The sequence below is a fragment of the Hippopotamus amphibius genome, chromosome 2 (genome assembly GCF_030028045.1).
Source record: "Hippopotamus amphibius kiboko isolate mHipAmp2 chromosome 2, mHipAmp2.hap2, whole genome shotgun sequence".
In the NCBI taxonomy this organism is placed as follows: Eukaryota; Metazoa; Chordata; class Mammalia; order Artiodactyla; family Hippopotamidae; genus Hippopotamus; species Hippopotamus amphibius.
The window spans coordinates 100,663,424-100,683,193 of NC_080187.1; the positions used below are offsets into that span (position 1 = coordinate 100,663,424).

At 43.1% G+C, this 19,770-nt stretch overlaps 1 protein-coding gene across 1 annotated transcript; it reads left to right on the forward strand.

The window, feature by feature from the left end:
* Positions 1-3,377: 3,377 nt before the first annotated feature.
* On the forward strand, positions 3,378-16,160 carry LOC130844405 (40S ribosomal protein S20-like). Its single transcript, XM_057720664.1, has 2 exons — positions 3,378-3,532; positions 15,655-16,160. Exons 1-2 carry the CDS (start codon positions 3,378-3,380, stop codon positions 16,115-16,117), a joined length of 618 nt encoding a protein of 205 aa, XP_057576647.1. The 3' UTR covers positions 16,118-16,160.
* Positions 16,161-19,770: the final 3,610 nt, after the last annotated feature.

The following is a 19,770-nucleotide window of genomic DNA, read 5'->3' on the forward strand; positions in this document are numbered from 1 at the left end:
CAGTTTTTAGTGGACCATGTATAACATGGACCATTTAGGCACGTATGTCACTCCCAAATCATCAGGGAATAAAATGCCCAGTGTACGGTTAGAAAGGCTGTCTATCATCAAAAAGACAACAGATAACACGTGTTGGCCAGAATGTAGAGAAAAGGGAACCACTGTGCATTGTTTTGGGGAATGTAAATTGGTGCAGCCACTATGGAAAACAGTATGGAGGTTCCTCAAAAGATTAAAAGTAGAAATATCATATGATCCAACAATTCTGCTCCTGGGTATTTCTCTGAAGAAAATGAAAACACTAACTAGAAAAGGTATGTGCACCCCCGTGTTCACTGCAGCATTATTCGCAACAGCCAAGACATGGGAACAACCTAAGTGCCCATCAACAGATGAATGGAAAAGAGTATGTGCTATATGCACACAATGGAGTATTATTCAGCCATGAGAAAGAAAGACATTCTGCCCTTGTGATGACATGGGTGAACCTTGGGGGCATTATTCTAAGTGAAATAAGACAGAGAAAGACAAATACCGCATTATCTCACTTAGATGTAGAATCTAAAACAGCTGAACTCATTGAAATAGTAGAATGGTGGTTACCAGGGCTGCAGGGGTGAGGGGAATGGGGAGAAGTTATTGAAAGGGTGCCAACTTCCAGTTATAAGATGAATAAGTTCTGGGGATCCGATGTACAGCATGGTGACTGTAGTTAATAATACTGTATTATATACCTGAAATCTGCTACGAGAGTAGACCGTCAATGTTCTCACCACAAAAAAAGACGTGTGACATGATGGAGGTGTGAACTAACGCTATGATGGCGATCGTTTTGCAATACGTAAGTGTTTCACATCAGCACACTGCACACTTTAAACTTACACAATGTTATATGTGAATTATCAATATATCTCAAGAGAGCTGGAAATAAATAAAAATAAAATGACATTTGAAAACTTTTAATAAAGTGCCCAGTGTGACTATCAAGGAAATTAATGGCAGTCGTCCTTGAGGTTCACATAACTATTTAGGGCATCTGGATATGAGCCTTGGGAAAATCATGGGAGACAGCCTCGTCAAGGGCTCCCAGTCGCCCAAAATTCACAGTCCACTGCTTCAAGAACTTGAACTTCAGCGCACGGAGCCCCCGGACCTGAGCAACCACTTGCCTTCAAAGAGGCCTATAAATGCTTACGTGACACTTGGGTCTCGGGGGCAGCAGAAGTGACAGGCGGAAGCAGGTGATGAAATGGCTCTGCTCCCCAGTGGGACGCTTCCTCAAACGCACGGCCTCATTATGTGCCTGTCACTGCAGCCCCAGGTCTCTGGCGGCCCCACTGACTGTGGGGAAGAAATTCAGGGAACACTGAGCGTGGTAGAGAGGGAGAAGCTTGTGGGCGAGGAAGCTGACCTGCCGTGGGACCCTGGGCTGCTGGGTTCCCGGGACTGGCTAAAGCGAGCTCTTCCGGCTGCACCACTCGCTGCTGGCCTCTGAGAGCAGCCCCCGTCTCCCAGGCAGAGAGGGCTGCCCCTGGCTTCCAATCAAGGAACCAGCTAAGATGCCCCCTCTAAAGAAGCTGCTTTCCCACCACTCCCTAAAAGCTAAGATTTTCTCAATAGGGGATAACCCTTCACTTCACAACGAGAGATAAGGCTTAAAATTGATACCCCGGCAGAGAGAGTAACAATAAATTAAGTATTAAGTATAATACTTGCTAAGTGCCAGATATTATTCTCCATGTTTTTCATATGGCAACGCATTTAATTCTCACAACAAACCTGTGAGGAAAGTACTATGATGGTCAATCCCACTTTACACACGAGGAAACGGAAGCATAGAGATATCGAGTAACTTGTCAAGTTCACACACTAACAGGATGCCTTTTGACCCAGTGATCCCACTTCTGGGAATAAATTAACCCACAGGAATGAAAAATCCTATATACAAATATATTTGTAGTATCATCATGTAACATGGGAAGAAGCTGAACGCAAACCAAAAAGAGTAACAAGGCGAGAAAAGCTAATTAAATGCATTCATTTATTATGGGATCTGGACACAGGCAGGCTGGCTCTAGCATATGAACCACTACGCTACTCTGCCTCCTTAGGGAGCGACTCACCACTTAAAATGAACACATGGGTAAATGGCTGAAAGCACTCTGAAAATGAGGGAGAAACTAATGCCTGAAGGATGGGGGAATGCTGTGGTGGCGATTAGGGTCAGGGCTCCGGCAACACACTGTGCTGACCTAATGTTTTGCTATCTAGGTCTAGATGCCGCCTTCCTTCCCAGAATCAAACTCCTTACCTCTCCCTCCTCCTCTTCTTCAAAATCAAAAACAAACAGGTACTCATCTAGGTACCGACCTCATTTCTTAAGGAAATAATTGTGTTTTTATTCTCCCCCAAAGCCTCAGAACCACTAAGCTAATCTAAACCAAAACAAAACTTCTATCCACTGCTTAGGGCTGGTAAAGGAATTTGTGAACAGCTTTTGGTGCGGCCAGGTATCAAAAGCCTCAACATACTAAGTGACATAAGCCAGACAAATATCATACGGTACCTCTTATAGGTGGAATCTAAGAAAAAATGATACAAGTGAACTTATTTACAACACAGATTCACAGACATAGAAAACAGACTTATGGTTACCAAATGGGAAAGGGACGAGGATAAACTAGGAGTTTGAGATTAACAGATACACACTACTATATATAAAATAGATAACCAACAAGGACCTACTGTATAGCACAGGGAACTATACTCAATATTTTATAATAACCTATAAGAAAAGAATCTGAAAAAGATTATATATGAAACTAAAGCACTTTCCTGTATACGTGAAACTAACACAACACTGTAAATAAACTATACTTCAATTATGAAAAAAAAAAAAGGCATCAAGCTGAGCTACCCCAGAGCCTAGCAGATTCCCATGATTCCAGGCCACTGAGGCGTGCTCCCAAAGTGGGTTCCCTCATATTCCAAACCCCTTCAGTCATGCCAGGGCCAGGCCTGGGCACAGAGCATAGAGAGGACTGCCTTGTCATCTGCGCTGCTCGCAGCCACCTGCTGCCCGGCGGGCTCACTGGATCGTAGACCTGCGTGCACACACGTGCACCTTCCTTCTCTGGTCGGTCTCTGTCTTGCCTCCTCCACGGTTCTCACGGCTGAAAAGCCCAGCCTCCCCCGAGGTTCTGCTGAGAGGTGTCTAAGGACACAGGCGAGGCCTTCCTGAGCTTCTGCTCCCCTATGAACTTGGGTATTTCCCCCTTTCACTTTCAAAAAGACCTTTCCTAATTCCTTCATGTACTATCTGGTGATACGGACAAAGTTGTTCGGCACAGACGTCAAGGGCTATCTTGGATGAAGTAATGGGGACTCCTGGCACCCCCAGTGTTAACGTTCACGGCTCCAGCGCTCTCGAGCCATCCTGGCGGTCAGGACATGCGGACACATGTGGTGGGGTGGAGGACAATTTGAATCACGCTCGCTGCACGGCCAGCAAGGGAGCGGCCCCTTACTCACAGTGAGTGAGCCCCGCTGAGCACCCTGTGAGCGGGCGGCGCTCTTCTCAACATCCAGAACGCATTTGAGGGAAGAAGGACGCCTACTGATACCCACGGGGCTCTCATGAAGGTCTTAGAATGTCTCTGCAGAATGGCACGGGTCAGCCTTCTCTCTCACTATCATAAAGAAACCGGGAACCATGTCCTTAGCATAGCTTGGGAATGAGAGATTTGGTTCTGGGAGCTGTCTTCACAGTAAGTCTGCAGGGATCAGTCAGTAAGTCAGCATGCAAAGGTCCCACCAAATCAGGAATTCCATCCTAAGCAAAGGAGTCGGAAAAGCACTGGGCCCCATGCCTTTCTCTGGGAACCTGTGGGATCAGCAAAGAAAAGGCATCCAGAAAGGATAAAGAAAGCATAAGCTAACCACAAAGACTAGTGCCTTGCCTGTAAGGGAAAGTGTTTTCTGAGGTATCTCAAGGCACAGGTTTGGTGTTAGACATGAGTGAATGCACCAGCTCTGCCATTACTGGTTATATAATCTCTCTAAGCCTCGGTTTCCTTATCTGAAAGGGGCATAACAAAAGTGCCTTCCTCTTTGGGTTCTTACGATGATTCAAGGAGAAGACCTCTGTGAACTGTTTAGCACAGTGTCTGGTGACTAGTAAACACTCGATTAACATCTGACTGTATTTTTATTATTTTACTATCTGTTACAGAATGACGGAAATTAGAAGTTTCCTGACTGCCTAAACCACCACTTTCTCCTTCACTTGCGTTTGGCTTAGAGGTTATTTTCCTGGTCTAGATAAATGCCTCCGGGGTCCTTCTCCTGTGGGGTGAGAGTGGTCTCCAGTGGCCATCCTCTAAGCCTACAGGACATACTTTTGCCCATCTTGGGTACCTTCGCTCTTTGTCGGAAGAGAATCATAGAGGCCAGGGATGCCCCATCTGGCCAAACGGCTCACTAACAGACGTCAGGACGCTGCAGGAGAAAGAGACAACGTCTCAGAAATGTGACAGACCCCCTCCTGTGATGGACAAAACATCTGTTTGTTCCATCTTGCAGATTTGGGAATGCTGGGTCTGAGAGCTGTTTTTCCTGACAGCATCAGATGGAATGCCGTTTCTAGGCTCACACAGGGTGTCTTTTCAACTCCAAATGTAAACATTTAGCTCCAAGAATAGAGGAAATGCCAGGTTGCAGTGGCAAGCAATTACTTGGTGTTTCTTTAAGAGATCCCCCGGTTTGGGACTACTTGAGGATAAGTTAACTCTTGATCAATACCTGATACAGCTTGGAGGGAGCAAAGGTTTTTAAAAAATGAGCTTGGAAGAAAATAATAATACAAATATTTGACAATGGACTTGTAACTAAAATATATAAAGACCTCTTACAATTCAGTAATAAAAAGACAAGTAATCCAATTTAAAGAAAAATGAGTAAAAGATTTTAACAGATACTTCACCAAAGAAGATATACAAATTCCTAATAAGCACATGAAATGATGCTTAATGTGACTATTCATCAGTGAAACAGAAACTAAAACTATAAGGAAATAACATTATATACCTATTAGAGTAGCTAAATTTTTTTTTGCATTTAACAATACCAAGTGTTGGTGATGTGGAGTAATTGGAACTCTCATATATTACTGGTGAGGATGAAAAACAGTAACATTTTGGAAAACATTTTGGAAGTTGCTGACAAAGTAAAACATCCACTGGCCATAGGACCTCAGCAGTTCCACTCCTGGGTATACTCAAAAGAAATGAAACCATGTGTCTACATAAAGACATCTACATGAAGGCTCACAGCAACCTTATTCATAACAGCCCAAACTTGAAATAAAGTGTCCATCAACAGGTGACTAGATAAACAAGGTGTTACATGGATATGTCCCCACCATGGAATACTGCTCAGTACTACGAAGAAATGAACTAATACACAGGACAACATAGTTGAACCAGAAAATATAACACTGGGCAAACTAAGCCAGACACAGAAACTCCACACTGTATGCTTCTCTTTAGATGATACTAGAAAGACAAACAGAATGTACAGCAACAGAAGGCAGGACAGTGGTTGCACTGGGCTGGGATTGAGGGTGACTGGCTGGGAAGGGACATAAGAAAGTCAGTGATTCTCAATCTATGTATCTCTTTAGCTGTAGCAACATGCATCAATATTCCTCATCAAACACTTCCTACCAAGTAAGAAAGAGAAAAAAAAATTGCTAATGAGAATTTAGTCTAAATATTTTTTTTCCTATTATCCAAGGTGAAATAATAATAGAGAAAAGTTATATGATGTTTATTCTTTGCCAGGGCCCTTTCTGGACACTCGAGGTATTTAATCCTCTCAGGAGTCTGTGAGGTACATACTAGCATTATCCTCATAGTTGAGGAAACTGAGGTGCAGAGAGGATGCATCGCCTGTTAAGTGTCTCAGCTGCTAAGTGGCAGAACGAGAACTTGGGCACAGGCAGTGTGGCTCCAGGAATCCGACTTCCTTAACCATCTTGCTATACTGCCTCTTGGAGCAGATCATGTTTTGGTCCCAGAGACTTCAGTTCCCAGAGTCAAAGAGATCTGTGGAGAGCAGAAGCAGTACTGAGCAGCTCCACGTGGCAGAGAGGGACACCACCCAACAGGAATAAATAGATTTTCCTGCTGGGAAGATTCTCTGAAAAAGAACGGGCTACTCTGCCCACAGGGAACTTTTCTTCTGGGGTCGGAAGAATGAATTCAAATCACCTCTGAAAGCCTCTCCGCACCCCTTGCCTTTGCTGGAAGTTATAAGAAAGCGTATTTGTGTGCGGGGTAAAGGTGACTCGCATCTGGGCCAACACACTGAGTTCCGAACTAGTTCATCCAAGAAGGGGCGTGAACAAGCACTCAAGGACAAACAGTGTGAAAGGAAGGGTCCACCAGGTCTCCAGGATGCAGAAAACAGCCCATGTGAGAGAGGTGGCATCTGACAACGCCTTTGTGTGCAGAAGTGACTGAGCAGGAAAACAAGAAGAGAAATGTGGTGCCCGCTTTTGCAGGAGTGTACAGAGCTCCTCTTCGGCTAATCCCTAAGGGCAGGATCAAGGGAGGCTGACCTCAGTGCTGGGCATCATTACAGATACCCCAAAAATTCACCTGACAACGGAAACCCTCCTAAACACGCCATGCATGAGGACGACTCAGCCCCTTCCCAAAGCAAACTAATAAGCAGGAGGACCTCCTGGGAACCTCTGTTTCCTGTAGGTCTTGAGTCACAACTACCTAATCACCCTTCACAGCCTCCTTCCCTCCAACCTGAGGTTTACAACCTTGGGGTACTTTTCAGACAGGGTCTTGCACACATTGCGTATTTTTTATTTCCCACTAGATTGAAAACTCCATGAAGGAAAGGACCCTGCTTACACCTCTGTGTATCCACCTCACCATCAACTATCCATCAGTAACAGAACACACTTGATGGATGGAAAGAAGGAAGGAAGGGAAAGCGGGAAGGAAGGCGGGAAGAAGGAAAGGACAGAGAGAGAAAATGAGTGAAGAAATGAATGAATCCATACTTTCTTAAAATACTAATGACAGTAACCAGAAGTGATATTAAGAAGCAAACTAACCCAGCCTGCTAAGACCTCAGTCTTCGCGATGTTCAGACATTCCTGATGGCTTTATGTCTTAGAGACCCTGTTGCTTCAGCACCAAATGATGACTTTTGTTCCTGCACTGTCTGCCATCCCAGTGCTGGCTAGTAGATAACTCTTTGGGTTGTCATCAGTGAGTAATATTTTCCAGGTGCTGAATGTGGGATGAATACATTTGTCTTACCAGAAAGCACAGGAGGTTTTTTTTTTTTAATGGGAAACTATAAAACTCCAAATGGATTTGCTTCTGCTGGGTCCATCCTCCTCTACCATCCTTATCCTGGTTTGAGTAACAAGGTCCAGATGAACTGTAACGTTAGTTAATTTCTCTCTGGGCCCTGATTTCCTATGAGAAAGGAAGGTGAATGACATTTCAAAAGAGCTTTCTGAGATTTATGTTTTTGTATCGGTGGAGGTCTTTCAAGAGCCTGACATTTTCTCATAACCTGTGGAAACTCCTTTTGTCTGCCTTTGAACCTATTTATTAGCTGGAGGATATTTTTAGGCAAAATGAAAAAAGGAACAGTCTTCAACTAGAAATAGAGAGGAGTTAGGAAAAGTAATAAATCATTTATGGATTTCCAGGTAAGAAACGGTTTCACTTGAAAAAAATTATATATATATATTTATATATATTTGTATATTTATATATATTTTTTTTATATATATGCATGTGTGACTATATATACATGTGTGTAAACCTATGAAGAAAAAGGCATCTATCCTTTTAGCACACTAACATAACACTAGTCTTCCCAGACTGTGTTACTGGGAACACAGATGTTCTATTTTTATGTAGTGCAAGTAACCAAACTTTTAAACTTCAAGTTAAATGAATTCCTACATGAACCACCATCACAACTCACCCTGCCTGGCCCCTGTGATGCACACAGCACAATGCTGGCTCTGCAGCAGATAAACAAACATAAGACTCTAGCCCTGCTGTGAAGAGCTTACTCTCTTCATAGAGACACTCAACATGTGCATATATAATCTGACTAAATCAGTCCCCTTCGGAAAGCCCTAGAATCGTTTCCCATTGCACTCAGGATAGAAAGTCAAAACATCCCGCTAAAGCCTTTTGATCTCATCTCATTGCTCTCTGCATGTTCACCCAGGCACATGGGCTTCTTCATGTCCTCAAATGCACCAAGTTCATTCTCACCCCAGGCTCTTAGCATCTGCTGTTCCCTCTTCCTAGAACCTTCTTCCTCCCAGTATTCCCCCTTCAAGTCTGTCACAGTCAGTGTATCAGTCAGAGTTCTCCAGAGGAACAGAACCAATAGGATACACATATACATAAGAGGAAATTATTACAGGAATTGGGTCACGTGGTTACGGAGGCCAGAGAGTCCCATGTTCTGCTGTCTGTGAGCTGAAGCAGCCGGAAAGGCGGTGGTGTAATTCAGTCTGAGTCCTAGAGCCTGAGAGCCGGGGGCTGATGGCATAAGCCTTGGGAGTCCAAAAGCTCGAGAACCACCATCACCACTGCACAAAAGCAGGGGAAGATGGATGTCTCAGATCCAGCAGAGAGAGTGAGAATTCACACTTCCTCTGCCTTTTTGTTCTATTCAGGCCCTCTAGGGGTGACACCTATCCACGCGGGGTGCGGGGAGGAGCAATTCACTAATTCAAATGCTACTCTCTTCCAGGAACACCCTTGCAGACACACCCAGAAATACTGTTTTACCAACTACCTGGGCATTCCTTAGTCCAGTTAAGTTGACTCAGAAAAATTAACCATCACACTCAGAAAAGCCTTCCCCCAGGTCATCAGGCTTTTTGCTCTCCTACCTTATTGCACCTTTAATCTTTTGTCGTCATAATAGTTACCAGTTTGTAGCTTACCTGTATTTCTATTTACCTGCAGATTTCTATCTCTTTGCAGATTTCCCCCACGGGACTCCAAACTGCATGGCAGCTGAACTCTTCTGTCCCCTGCTAGCCCACGCACCATGCCTGGCACACAGTGGGTACGCAGGAAATATCTGTTGCGTGAATCAGTAACTGAATAAATATGCAATGTCACTGGCAGTTCAAAGACCAGGTAATGTAACAGGGGAGAGCCAAATCTGACTCCATGTTGGACCCGTTTCTTTTTGTTTAACCTTTGCTTCCCGTTGCTTTTGTTCACCAAAAGGATCCTGTCTCTACATAATGGCCTGCCGTGGGGAACCCTGCCCCTCCACCTGAATGTTAAACCAAAGTGCCTTTGTTCATGGACGCATCCAGACCCTGTCCACCTGTGAACTGCTGCAGGAAAGAAGAAACTAACACATCCCCTCCGCCAGGGTGGCCGTTCCAGGGGATATCTGCAAAACTATGGCCTTTTCACTTTACTTCCTCACCTCCTCCCCGTCTCTGTGCTGTAAAATAAACTGGCATCCAGACCCCAATGTGATGGTTACTTTGAGCCATTAGTCTGACATCTTCTTGGCCTGCTGGCTTTCCAAATAAAGTCATATTCCTTGCCTCAACATCTCATCTCCCATTTTATTGGCCTGTCATGCGGTGAGCAGAGTGAGCTTGGAGTCAGTAACAGTAAAATGCTTAATAGAGAATAATTCAGTGAAAGGGAGAGTTCAGCCACATTTTCTCAACAAGTTACACATGATTCATCTGAATTTCTTCTTATGTTTCCTTTTGTATTCTTCCGAGACATCACAACATGTGATAACAGGCTCCACTACTCAGCTGACATGTCTGACGCAGCTCTGAGCCTTCAGAACATCAGAGATTCTTGCCAGAAAGTCTTCCCTCTGCTGGCTAAACACTCCCTCTTAGCTCTGGTTCTGCTTTCTGCTTTTTTGACGTGGGGAGAATATAGAAAGAAGGTGGATGAAGTCCTTCCTGACCATAAAGAGTTTTTGTAAATCTTCCAGAGGAAAAGCCATTTACAATTGTGAGTGATGACTGAACACGGGGCCAAGACAAAAAAAACCCACAGGTACCTAGTTCTTTACATTCACCAGGTTATCATCCAGATATCTTGATACACTTCATGAACTGTGTCCAGACTTAAAGATGCATCCCAAATTTCAGGAGGGTGGTGGTGTTTTTGTCTTTATGCTTAAAGACAGAGATTACAACTCCCATTTTCCAGAAGGGGAGACAGAAGTGGCATGCTCAAAGCGACAGAGAAAGTTCTAAAGAGTATTAAAAAGCAGGCCTCCTGGTGCGTGAGCATTGGGCATCCAGGAAGTCCTCCGGCACTTGGTTGCATTCATGATGTTCCTTTTGGAAAAAGAAGTCATTTTGCTTTAATGACCATAGTGGCAAGAGTCAGCACCCCATCAGAATCCCCGCTAAGGGAACAGGTTTGGATGGCAAGGCTTCCATAGGAAAAGCAACACTGCAGGTGTTGAAGCAGAGCAGTCTCTGACTGCCAGACCATGGGTTTCCTTCCTCCATAGAAAACTGGGGCAGGGAGGTGGCTGGGGGGGTGGGGGTGGGGGCTACGGGATGAGTCTCTTTTGCAATGTAGTACCCTGACCACTGCCCACCCCAGTCTTCCATGAAATTATATATATTCCACACCAAATTCTTACACTCCTTCCTCTGTACTAAGTTAAGAAGACAGCAAAGCCCGACATTCTTTTTTTTTTTTTTTTTTTAATTTATTTATGGCTGTGTTGGGTCTTCAATACTGCACACGGGCTTTCTCTAGTTCCAGCGAGCAGGGGCTACTCTTCATTGTGTTGTGCGGGCTTCTCATTGTAGTGGCTTCTCTTGCTGCAGAGCACGGGCTTAGTTGCTCCGCGCCATGTGGGATCTTCCCAGACCAGGGCTCAAACCTGTGTCCCCTGCATTAGCGGGCGCATTCTTAACCACTGCGCCACCAGGGAAGCCCAAAGCCCAACATTCTTGAATGAAACAATCTCCAATCTAACCCAGGTCCTGGGGGATATATGTCCTGGTTATAACCAATAGCGACATAAGTGAAATGTCCCAGGAACCAGCAGCTCGTGGGCACGCATGAGGTCATGTAGCACTGAGGGCCCTGGGGTCACTGAGAAGAACACGATGAAGGGCCTATTTAGAAGATATGGGACAAACAGTGCTGGGACAACGGGATACCCACATGCAGAAGAATGAAGGCAGGCCCCTTCCTTATACCAGACACAAAAATTAACTCCAAATGGATCAGACACCTAATGCAGAGCAAAATGTAAGAGCTGAAACTTTAAAACTCTTAGGGGAAAACCTCTGTGACCTTGCATTAGGCCAAGCCTTCTTAGATACAACACCAAAAGCACAAGCAATAAAAGGAAAGATAAATAAGTTGGACTTCATCAAAGTTAAAAACTTCTGTGCTGCAAACAATATCATCAAGAACATGAAAAGATAGTCCACAGAATGGGAAAAGGTATCTGCAAACCAAATATATCTGATAAGAGACTGATACCCAGAATACATAAAGAGCTCTTACAACTCAATAATAAAAAGATGACACAATTTTAAAATAAACAAAGGCTCTGAGTAGACACTTCTTCAAAGAAGATATACAAATGACCAAAAAGCACATGAAAAAAATGCTCAATATCATTAGCCATTAAATAAATGAAAATCAAAGTCACAATAAAGTACTACTTCACACCCACTAAGATGGCTATAATTTAAAAAATAATAAAGAGGATGAATTGGGAGATTGGGATTGCCATATATACATTACTAATAAGAAAAAAAATATCAAATTGTACACTTTAAATATATGCAGTTTATTGTATGTCAATTGTATCTCAATAAAAGTTCTTAGAGAAAAAAAAAGAAAAAAAATAATAATAATGGAAAGGAAAGAGATTTCTGGAGCCAGGTCCCAGAAGAAAGAGAGGCATGGAGAGGTGAGAGGTGAGCCTGACATTCAGCTCCACTTTTCCCCCCAGGCACTTTCTTGTTTTTTTTTTTTTAATATATTTATTTATTTCATTTCTTTGGTTGCACTGCGGCAGGTAGGCTCCTTAGTTGTGGCATGCAACTCTTAGTTGCAACATGCATGTGGGATCTAACTCCCCGACCAGGGATCAAACCTGGGCCCCCTACATTGGGAGCTCAGAGTCTTAACCCCTGGACCACCAGGGAAGTGCCCTCCCACCCCCAGGCACTTTCAGTACATAATTGTTGACCAAGAGGCTGAGAAGTTAAACAGGGTTTCTGGAGCTGGGGAGACAAAATTGGGATTTAGAAAGAGAAGCCCCGTGAAACAGCCCAGCTTTTGTTAGGACCCCTGAAAGCATCTATTCTAGAGTTAAGAACAATGGAAATAAGCCAGTTTTCACAAATACAGAAATGCAGCTTCTAATCAGCTCAAATCCAGATTGGATAAAATAATCCATCCCTAGTCCATCTGTCTGCCAGAATTAGATCACACGATTGTGAAGTTAAAAAACAAACAAAAGAGAAGAATCAACAGATAAACTATTGGAATTAATAAGTGAATTTAGTTAGAAGGTACCTGGATAAAAGGCCAAGGTACGAAAGCCAATTGTATTCCTATGTAGTACTTAGAAAATATTTTTAAATGAAATATTTATAACTTGACCATTTGCAATAGCATCAAAATATCAAATGTCTGGGAATAAATCCATCAAAAGATATGTAAGACCTTCATACAGAAAACTACAAAAATCACTAAGTGTAATTAGAAAATACTTAAATCAATGGAGGGATACATGCTGAGTTGGAAGACTCAAGATTGTAAAGATATCAGTTCCCCCCAACATGATCTATAGATTCAATTTATTCCCAATCAAAACTCCAACATGCTTCTTTTTCCCCTGAAGAAGCTGACAATCTAAAGCTAAAATTTATATGGAAATACACATTTATATGGAAAAGGCAATAATATCTTAAAGAATAAAACTAAAGGAATTCTATGGCAAGATATCAAGACTGTAAAGGTATAATAATTAAGACAATGTAATACTGACAGAGCGATAAACAGATTGACCAAAGGACCTAAAAATAGTCCAGAAACAAACCTTCATACAGTCACGTGATTTGTGATGGAACTGCAATGCAGTGAAGAACAGACAGTCTTTTCAATAAGTGCTGCTAGGTCAACAGGAAACCTATATGAAGAAAAAAGAAAATGAATCTTGACCCCTACCTCATCCCATACACAAAAATCAATTCCAGATGAAGTGCAAACCTAAATATGAAATGTAAACCAATAAAGCTCCCAGATGAAAACTTCGGAGAATACCTTCATAACCTTGGACTTCACTAAAATTAAGAACTTCTGTTATTTAATACATCCAACAATAGACTTGAATTCACAACATATAACAACTTCTACAAGTCAGTATGAAAAAAGATAACCCACCTGTAATGAAGGAAAAAAAAAAACAACTGTGAACAGACACTACATGAAAGAGAATATCCAAATGGTTAACAAACATGTGAAAAAGTGCTCAGACTCATTCGTTGTCAGGGAGATGCACATAAAATTACAGTGAGATAATCACTGAACAGCCACCAGAAGGGCTAAAATTAGAAAGACTGACAGTACCAACTGCTGGCAAGAATACTGAACATCTGCAAGTTTCATGCACTGCTGGTGGAAGGATAAATTGCTACAATGCCTCTGGATAACTGTTTGGCAGCATCTACTTAAACAGAACATATGTCTACTCTGCCTGAGCAACTCCCCTTCTAGGAATATATGTAACAGATAAATGCTCATATGTTCACCAAAAAACACACTTCAGAATGTTCACAGAAGCACTGTTCCTAGTAGCCAAAATCCAGAAAGAGCTCAAAGGTCCATTAACCATAGAATGCATACACTATGGCATCTTCACACAACAGTATGAATGCTACGTAAAATAAAAATAAACGACAACCACATGCAGCAACATGAATGAACGTCACAGATGTAACACTGCGTGAAAGGAGCCAGTCACAAAAGACAGCACGCTGCTATGGTTCCATTTTTATAAAGTTCGAAAGAGGCAAAATGAAGCTCATGTTAGAAGTCAGGCTTGGAGCTTACCTTTGCTGGGGGAGTTGATGAATGTCAGGGCAAACAATATTTTAAGTCTTGATCCGGGTGCTGACAAAGGGTGTGTTGATCTTGAGAAAATTCATTTTGCTACACAGTGATCTGTGCTCTTTTCTGTAGGGATGTTGTAGTTAAACTCTATTTTTAAGTTATCATTGCTAATCTAGATTTTACTAGTTTTGCATTTACTTTGTATAAGAACTATGAGAATAGGAAGATAATATCTAGGCATGTTAGTACATATTTATATTATAAAAATAATTTTTTAAGCTATTGGAACAGAGATTAATATATTAGGATCATTTTTTAACCCTTTGGTTGAATTTTAGATATTGCAGGTTAAATGTTCAGGAAATTAAATGTCTTAAACTTCCCTCCACCTCCCTACCCCAACCTTCTGCTTTAGTTTTATTTTACTTTGTCATCTTATAACATTCACATCCTATTCGATAATCGCAACCTCGTGGTTGTTCTATTCTTTGTTCTGGTTTGTATCATTCACTTCTCACCACCGATTTCTTTACTTTCCTTCAACTTTTTCATTCCTGAATTTGTCAAAGCATGAGACCATCATTCAATATGTCAAATAAAAAAGACAAACCCGGAGTGATCGCTTTATTACGTTCTCTCCCAGCGGACCAGATCTGATGTCGCCTAGGGGTTGGGGGAAGGTGGAGCTTAGAGGTGGACCTGGATGACATCATTGGATGAGCCGGTTGTTGATTGGTTGCCACTCAGAGGCATGTTTATTGGAGTGAGTCCCTCTCTGCTTGGCCAACTTTCAGAAGGGAGGCGATGGCACCCATCCAATGGTCGGCTTGTAAAGCCTGTTCACTGATTTCCAGTGTTGTTGGTCTGTTGATGGGTTTAAAACCAGGGATACATCTCAAATGTCCTCAAAGTGTAACAGCTCCATTTCCTTGCCATTTTATCATCTCATTTTTGAGTTCTCTTTTCCTTTGGGTATTTTTTCCTTCTAGACTGAGTTGTTCATCTATCTCTACATGTTCTGTCTCTCTCAATCCTTTTCCTTCCTGTTGTATTGTATACATTTACCATGTCATTTCTTTTCATCTTTTTCATGCTTAGCATGGGCAATTTCATCCAGATGTTCTACATCAAACAGACTTGCACCCTGTGAGACAATCATGTATTTTATTTGCTCCACTTGGTATTTTCTACAAAATGCAAATTTGTTACCAACATTTAAAAAATAGGAGGTTCCACATAAAATTCCACAATTTTAGCTTCTCTTGAAAAAACCAGAAGACATGACAACGCTGGACTTATGTTCTCAGACAGCAACAACCCACTAGAGACTTTTTACACCGCCCGTTATTAACCTTTAGCAAGCATCAGGACCAACTGGGAAGCTTGTTGAAACAGCTTTCCCTAGGCTCCACCTACAGTTTAAGAAATTTGCATTTCTAACTAGTTCCCAGGTGGCGCTGATGCTGCTGGGGCCCACACTTTAAGAAGTACTGCTTGGCTCTTTGAGGCATACGCGGTCGCAGCTGCAGCGGAGCCTGGTGCCGCCCGCTCCTGCTCCTGACTCACCGCTGTTCGCTCTCGCCGAGGAACAAGTCGGTCAGGAAGCCGCACCGCAGCCGTGGCTTTTAAAGATACTGACTGGGAAGACGCCCGTGGAACCGGAGGTGGCGATTCACCGGATTAGAATCACCCTCACCAGCCGCAATGGGAAGTCTTTGGAGAAGGTGTGTGCCGACCTGATCAGAGGCGCGAAGGAAAAGAATCTCAACGTTCGGATGCCTACCAAGACTCTGAGGATAACTACAAGGAAAACTCCTTGTGGTGAAGGTTCTAAGACTTGGGATGGTTTCCAGATGAGGATCCACAAGCGACTCATTGACCTGCACAGCCCTTCCGAGATTGTCAAGCAGATCACGTCCATCAGCATTGAGCCAGGGGTCGAGGTTGAAGTCACCATTGCAGATGCTTAAAGCAACATTTTTAATAAATTGATAATCAGTTGTTAAAAAAAAAAAAAAAAACTACTGCTTGAGATGAAGCTTTTGCTCTCTAGTTACCATGGACCATACCCCTCCCTATTGCCTCACACCTAACCAGCATTACTTATTTATAGCACCTGTAGGCAATTATGTTTATAATACCTGTGATCTATTTGATCTGAATTTTTCTTGAAGACCTGAGACCTGCTCTTCCACAGTCCAAACTGCTGTTGGAAGGCTATATGGTGTATATTACCCAATTTTCCCAGCCTAAAAGCACAGAGAGCTCTGCTAAGGCTGTGGAGATTTTTAATGAAGGTCCTGGGCTCCCCTCTCAACATGAGATTTTATACACATCCTGTACCAGGAGATGAATCTTATTTCCATGAATGGGTATCCTCAGGGGACACTCACCAGGGTCACTGGGTTACTGGGAAACGGCCAGATCTGTTGGTTTTCTTGCCTCTGCTGAGGTCTCAAGAACTCACAATACTCTCAACTTTTCCTTTACACTGCCTATTTACTCTTCAGGGCTTTTTTTTTTTTTTTTCCTTTATATTGGTGGATAGTAGTGAGAATTCTCAGGATTTTGTCACCAGCCCCCTTTCCTTGAAACACCATCTGGTGGAAGTTTGGGTAGGTAGGTCTTCTCTATTCTATACCAGAATCTTCTATTTATTTTCTTCTCCACCACATTTCAAAGTTTCAAAGTCTCTTCCTAGAATTTGTACCTCTTCCTTAGCTTGTTTGCTACCAGAACATTTTTGCTGGGTTTTGACACTTTTTGTGAGGTCTTCAGGAAGGAAGAGTCTGTGGTCCAGTTTCCATGAACCATGTTTATGGGGGAAGTTCAGATCTGGTAATTGTATGGCCCTGTTCTAAGTGGTTAACCTCTTTCTAAATCTGTGTCTCAACCCACACATTCCATTAGAGAGTCTAATGAAATCAGCCTGGGGTGAGGCCTGGCTATCAGGACCTTTAAAAGCTCCTGGGTTATTCTAATGTGCAGCAAAAGTTGAGAACCACTGCTATAGCTCAGTCAGTGCTTTTCAAATTTTAGGAGGCATACAGGGACTTCCCTAGTGGTGCAGTGGTTAAGAATCCGCCTGCCGATGCAGAGGACACAGGTTCAATCCCTGGTCCAGGAAGATCCCACATGCCACAGAACAACGAAGCCCATGTACCACAACTACTGAGCCTACGCTCTAGAGCCCACAAGCCACAACTACTGAGCCCGCATGCTACAACTACTGAAGCCCACACCCCTAGAGCCTGTGCTCCACAACAAGCGAAGCCACTGCAATGAGAAGCCCGTGAACCGCAACAGAGTAGCCCCCGCTCCCTGCAACTAGAGAAAGCCCGTGCTCAGCAACAAAGCCCCAACGCAAAAAATAAAACAAATAAAATAATTTTTTTAAAGATGAATACAAATTACTGAGTGTCTAGTTAAAGTTCAGATTCTGAATCAGAAGGTCTGGGGTGTCGCTTGAGAGTCTGCACTACTATTGAGCTTCCAATGCTGCTGCTGCTGGTCCTTGGACCACATCTTGTAGCAAGGTTCTGGAATTAACTCAGCTAATAATCTTGCCTGGAGACCCTCGGTCCCTCATGTCCTCAGGAACACACTGGCCTCATCCATCCTCTCAGTGTGCAGACACACTGCCTGAAGCAACATACAGTCACGTATACAGACGCTACCTTTTCAAAAGTGCTCCAGACTTGGGTGGCAGCAAGTTCTAATTACAGAGACTAGAAATTCTCAAATATTTAGGGTTCAAAGAAGGGCATATAAGAGCTAGAAGCAACCCTTCAAACCCTACCTCCGAAGAGACTTGAGTTGTTTTTACCCAGGTACTTGGCATTTGTCATCACTTCTCCCAAGCATATACAGGGCCACACAAGTAGAAATGGCATCGTGCGTGTGGCCCCAGCGCCTGTCCGTGCGAGGCACAGGGGTCAGCTGGAGCCAGAGACAGAGAGAGGAACAGTGAGCAACGTTGCCATCATCTCCGGAGCCGATGGAGCCTAGGCACCTGACTGCACTTTATTAAGTGTGAAAGATGAGGTGACGTCACAAAAAGCAGGGATTCTTGGAAAATCTTATGGTAAAGCTGAGAGCGGATGCAAAACCTGGGATCTGTGCCAAGCTGTGTTAGAGTCATTCCACCACAAGATGGCGCTGTTGGCTCGAGGAACCTAAGGTGTCCATCGTGCAGTGTGGATTCTGTTTCAGCCCTATTTCAGGGAACAATCCTTTGATAGGTGGACTGAAAATGATAGGAGTGAAAACTCAAGGCTGCTAGAAGCTGCTTTTCATCTGGCCAGGAACCTGACATCCGAAACAATCTAGCAATGTCCAAGGGGCACCCAGGTCACTCTTGTTTACGCAACAGAAAGATCCCTGGAGGAATTGTGTACCCACTGCATTAGTGACAATGGAATCTTTTTCTACAAGCACTAGTAGAATCCTTTTGCAAAATGAAAAAAAAACCTTCCATTTTTTGTTTTTAAATTCTTTGCCAAAGTTATTATGCACTGAGGGCTTGCGTAAATGGAAGTGTGTTTAGTGCTCTAAGTTCATTTTTCATTTTGTTAACAGCTCTGTGGCCTTATTATCCCCATTTTACAGGTGGAGAAACTGAGGGCTGAAGCTATTAAAGCAGCTTGTCCAAATGATGAAGCCAAGACTTGAACTCAGTCTGATCTGTTCCCAAATCCTGGGAACTTAACCACTGTGCTATATTAAGCTCCCAATCAATATTCATTCATAAATGCACACGTCCACACAGTGGTGTTTCTTAGTCTGGTATTCTTGACTTGCAGCAAAAACATCTTTCATGATACAGTGTGAGAGGGAAAGAATAGGTGCTCTAGGTGCCTGTAACAGGAGCACCTAACCAGTTTGTGAGCGGTTAAAATTCCCTGGCACGTCTTTATCTTTCTCTCCTTCCTAGTACTTCTTTTTTTTATTTATTTATTTTTTTATTTATTTTATTGGCTGTGTTGGGTCTTTTTTGCTGTGCATGGGCTTTCTTTTTAGTTGCGGTAAGCAGGGGCTACTCTTTGTTGTGGTGCGCAGGCTCCTCATTGCAGGGGCTTCTCTTCTTGCAGAGCACGGGCTCTAGGCACATAGGCTTCAGTAGTTGCAGCACATGGGCTCAATAGTTGTGGCTCACGGGGTCTAAAGCACAGACTCAATAGTTGTGGCACACAGGCTTACTTGCTCCACGGCATGTGGGATCTTCCTGGAGCAGGGATAGAACCCGTGTCCCCTGCATTGGCAGGCAGATTCTCAACCACTGTGCCACCTAGGAAGCCCCCTGGTACTTCTTTATAGCATGAAATGCCCTTAGCTGCCTCTATTACCCCCAAACTCAGCCTTCTCACAACCACCTAGGCAGTGACCTGCAATCAGTGACTAAACTCCCTGTTTCCTTCTCAGGCCTGTTTCTCTTCACCAACTCCCAAACCAATTTATTTCCCCTCAGTAAACTAATCTGTGAAATGGAAAGCAAGCTGGTTGTATTAATTCTCACTAGAGTATATATGACTGATAGTCACTGTGCTATATTATCTAAACAAGAAGTGTTTGGCCTTAGGTCTAAAAGAATATTCAGTGATGATATTTCAGACTACATGCTTGC

Coding starts and splice junctions, on each gene's coding strand:
- LOC130844405 (XM_057720664.1), top strand. CDS start 3,378: ATGGGGACTCCTGGCACCCCCAGTGTTAACGTTCACGGCTCCAGCGCT. Junction 3,533..15,654: donor GGAGCGGCCCCTTACTCACA/GTGAGTGAGCCC, acceptor TGGCTCTTTGAG/GCATACGCGGTCGCAGCTGC.